The 4248-nt window shown below is 55.4% G+C and overlaps 1 protein-coding gene across 2 annotated transcripts; it reads left to right on the top strand.

Moving 5' to 3' along the window:
• Positions 1-448: 448 nt before the first annotated feature.
• On the top strand, positions 449-3941 carry POLE4 (DNA polymerase epsilon 4, accessory subunit). Of its 2 annotated transcripts, none has more exons than XM_039324425.1 (4): positions 449-672; positions 1200-1284; positions 2497-2538; positions 3767-3941. In XM_039324425.1, the coding sequence occupies exons 1-4, from the start codon at positions 457-459 to the stop codon at positions 3778-3780; spliced, it is 357 nt and encodes a 118-aa protein (XP_039180359.1). In that variant the 5' UTR covers positions 449-456; the 3' UTR covers positions 3781-3941. The 2 variants fall into 2 exon arrangements, with proteins under 2 accessions (XP_039180359.1, XP_039180357.1); XM_039324423.1 differs by having other exon boundaries at positions 3749-3941.
• Positions 3942-4248: the final 307 nt, after the last annotated feature.

Below are 4248 nucleotides of genomic sequence, written 5' to 3'. Positions count from 1 at the left end.
GGGAGTTGAAGTCTATCCCTCTTACCCTTGCAGGAATCCAGAAGGATGGGTTTAGGTAGGGGACCAAGCTGCCCTTTTGGATTAGTTCGTGCTTCGGTGCATCTGCCGACCCGAACTCGGGTTCATCCAGGCATGACACGTGTGGCAATGCAGCACTGCGGGAAGGTGCCTGGGAGGAGGAAGAGCCTCCTGCTCCACAACTTCCCTGCCTTCTGCAACGCTCCACTCCCCTTCTTCCGAGTTCCGGGCAAGCCGTTAAACCCGTAACGCGCGTTCGCACGTTCCGCCAGGACACGCGTCGCCGCGCGGCGGCGCCAATCCTTCCCCGCTCCCGCCCCGCCCGCTTCCCCCTCCCTCCCTCCCGCAAAGCAGCGGGATGACGTAAGAGACGTGGGCGTGGCTGGCAAGCGATGGCGTCTGCTGCGCAGGCGCACTAGCAGCCCCGAGGTGGCCAAGATGGCGGCGCCCGTGGCGGCGGCGGCGGCAGGAAGCGCCGGGACGCCGGAGGAGCTCGAGGCGCCGGCAGCGGCGGTGGCGCCGGCAGCAACGGCGTCGGCGGGGCCTTCGCGTCCGGCGCGGCTGCCGCTGTCCCGGGTAAAGGCGCTGGTGAAGGCCGACCCGGACGTCAGCCTGGCCAGCCAGGAGGCGGTCTTTGTCCTGGCGCGCGCCGCGGTGAGTGGGCGGGGCGGCGGCCCCCGGGCCAATCAGGAACAGGATTGCCTCCGCGAGGGGCGTGGTTTTGCTCTCTCTTTTTTTTCCCCCGCTCGGGCCGCCAGAGGGCGCAGCTGACGCTCCTCGCAGACTCCGAAGAGGCTCCGAGGCTGGGATGGGGCGCCACTCGGAGATCCCGGGGGGGGAAGAGATAAATGCTGCGCTAAGAGCAGCTCGGGCTCAGCGAGGACTTTTGGCTGGTGGCAGCCTCTTTGCCCGGCCTACCTTGCAAGGAGGGGGCTGTGCTCAGGCTTTCTGGGCCAAGAAGGACCAAGAGGCAGATCCCAAAGTCAGCCCCCCCTAGTGCCTCAGGCTGCCCTTTGCCAGCTACGGGGGTGGTGGTGGTGGTGGTCTCAGAAGCTGAGAATATCCCTGCTTCATCAAAGCATCCTCCCACCACTAGGGACCACTCCCCTTGGCATCTGCAATGGAGCTGCTCAGTGTTTCTCGGCTGATCTGTCTCTTCCCCCCCCCTTCTGCCTCCCCAGGAGCTGTTTGTGGAAACCATCTCCAGGGACGCCTTCCTCCACACCCAGCACGGAAAGAGGAAGACCCTGCAGAGGAAGGACTTGGGTGGGTCAGCCGCCCCCTCCCCCCTTCTCCCTCTCTGCTCTTCACAAACTCCCCCCTCCCTTCTAGCACTGATAATGTTACTTAGCCGGGTCAAGAAAGGTCTGCACGGAAACTGCCAAGCTCAGAGAGCATCAAGGACCCTACAATTTTTCTCCTCCTCCTCCTCTCCACAAACTCCCCCCTCCCTTGTAGCACTGATGATGTTACCTAGTTGGGTCATGAAACGTCTGCAAGGAAACAGTCAAGCTCAGAGAGCACCAAGGACACCACAGTCCTCCCCCTTCCTCCCCTCCTCCTCCTCTCCTGCTTAAGCAGGGGGCTGGACTAGAAGATCTCCAAGGCCCCTTCCAGCTCTATTCCATTCCTCCTCCTCCTCACAACCCCTCCCTTCTAGCACTGATATTTCTGCCAGAAAACCACCAAGCTCAGAGACCACCAAGCACCCCACAGTCCTCCCCCTTCTCCCCCACCCCTGACCCACGGCTGGTTAAGGGGTCAGCAAGGACGGGGTCCATGCAGCTTGGCTACTGCAAGGCCAGCTGAGCCCACCTATCATTTGGGGAGGGGCAGCTTTCATTCTGAAGGGGCCAGGGATAAACCCCCCCCCCTTTCCCAGCCTCTCACGTTTCTCTGGTTCCCATGAAATGGGCTTCATTGGTGGGTTGGTCATCTATCCGGTCTGCAGGGCTCCTGGCTCTCTCCTCTGAGTGGGTCTGGGCCAGGGGTAGGTAACCTTGGCTCTTTTATGACTCGTGGACTTCAACTCCCAGAATTCCTGAGCCAGCTGTGCTGGCTCAGGAATTCTGGGAATTGAGGTCCAAGAGTCATAAAAGAGCCAAGGTTGCCTACCCCTGGTCTGGGCCATGGCAAAAAAAATCCCCTGGGGGAGGGCAACGTTTCCATCCACCAGTTGCTGCTCACAAAAGCTTGTGTCTTTCAGTAAAATGTGCAGGTTGGATACGGTGCTGAAGGAGTCCAATTTTTTTCCTTGCTTTTCGCTTGTTTTAGTTTGGTGCTTTAGGGCTCCGAGCTATATTTATTTTAGTTTTCTGACCCATGAATTTTTATTTGTGATTGTTTTGCCACACAGTTTTTTGTTATATTTTTTTATTCTGTTCTAAATTTCCTGGAGTCAAAACAATTCGACCTCATGCCAACCAACAGCACATCTTAATTTTTTTAAAAAATGGGTGTCGGTTTTTCCTCCTGCAGACAACGCCATTGAAGCCCTGGATGAGTTTGCCTTCCTGGAAGGTAAGGAGGCTGTTTGTAGATCTGCCAGACGTAAAAGAAAATATTTGTTGGTGCCCAGATCAGCCAAAGAAACCGCCTTCAGGGTGGGGGTGCTTATTAACGGCCCTATTAAAAGCTTTCGCAGGGTCTGTCAATCATAATACTTTGGAGCTGGAATAAAAAGGAGCATAAACAATATATTGGTTTCCAAAAAGGATTGGACTGATTAATGGAGGTTGTGGGGGCTGTCCCCAAAGGCCATGTGCTTGGGCAGTTGGTGGGCCATGGGGAGGACTGGCTAATGGACAAGAAGGATTTCCCAAATTTGGCAACTTTTCAGACCTCAACTCCCAGAATCCCCCAGTCAGCTTGCTTTAAGATGGGTGGACTGCAACTCCCAGAATCCCCCCAGTCAGCATGCTATAAGATGGGTGGACTTCAACTCCCAGAATCCCCCAGTCAGCTTGCTTTAAGATGGGTGGACTTCCCCAGAATCCCCCAGTCAGCATGCTATAAGATGAGTGGACTTTAATTCCCAGAATCCCCCAGCCCGCATGCTATAAGATGGGTGGACTTTAATTCCCAGAATCCCCCAGCCCGCATGCTATAAGATGGGTGGACTTTAATTCCTAGAATCCCCCAGCCGCATGCTATAAGATGGGTGGACTTTAGTTCCCAGAATCCGCCAGCCAGCATGCTTTAAGATGGTGGGATTCAGCCAGTTTGCACCACTTCGGCAGAACCGGTAGTTAATTTTTTGTTGCCCAGGCCCAGAATGGACTTCCAGAAGCGGCATCCAACAGAGGAACCGGTTGTTCACCTACTTGAATCTCACCACTGGTGGGACTGCAACTCCCAGAATCCCCCAGTCAGCTTGCTTTAAGATAGGTGTGGACTGCAACTCCCAGAATTCCTGCTGGCTGGGGAATTGTGGGAATTGAAGTCCACCCGTCTTAAAAGTTGCCAATTTTGAGAAACCCTTACCTGGGCTTAGCTCCATAAACTGTTGGCTGCTGCTTCTTCTCCTCCTTTCCGACACTGTCTGTCCTGTTCCTGGACACCGAGGGTCAAAATCTGAATAAACCCCTCAAGAATTTAAGTGGTGGAAGCTACTCCAGTTAAAACGGACAGGAGGCCAGCCGGATAACACGAGAGCAGAAGGAAGCGCAGAGATGAAATATTTTGCCAAGGGGAAAAATGGAATTCTCAAAAATGTGTTTTGTTTTTTTGGGGGGTGGTGGGCTTACAGGAACGCTGGACTGACCCGCTTGGAAGACGCATCCCCGGAAGGAAAGACTTGAGATGCTGCCTCCGTCTTCGCCCGCCAAGGATGACCCCTCGAAAGACCCCTTTTGTATAGGCCCAGTTGTGTAATTTGTACATATGCAGTGTAATTTCTCTTAATACATACATGTTTTTCCATATCCGTTTTGTAGTCTGGATTTTGCATTTATCTGTGGGAATCCCTCTGCCCTCTGGTGCCCGGGTCTGGGAGGAAGCCACACTTCTTTGGGTGGGGGTCTCAGCTGCTATGTTCTTCCTCCTCCCTACCCCCCCCCCCGCGTTTCCCCTTGGGATGCCAGCAGGCAGCTTCGCTCTGCCTTTGCTGGGACTCTCGGTGCCGGCAGGTAAATTGATGTACACGGTGGGGAGGGTCTCTGTCTTCAGGCACGTTGCTGCTGCTGACGCTGCCCCCTCCCCTCCGCCTGCCACTCCTGGCCCAAAGAAGGT

Source organism: Crotalus tigris, unplaced genomic scaffold, assembly GCF_016545835.1.
Source record: "Crotalus tigris isolate CLP2741 ecotype Arizona unplaced genomic scaffold, ASM1654583v1 scf7180000024298.760630, whole genome shotgun sequence".
Taxonomy (NCBI): domain Eukaryota; kingdom Metazoa; phylum Chordata; class Lepidosauria; order Squamata; family Viperidae; genus Crotalus; species Crotalus tigris.
Note: the sequence above shows the minus strand (reverse complement) of the source record. Positions and strands in the feature narration are given on the sequence as shown.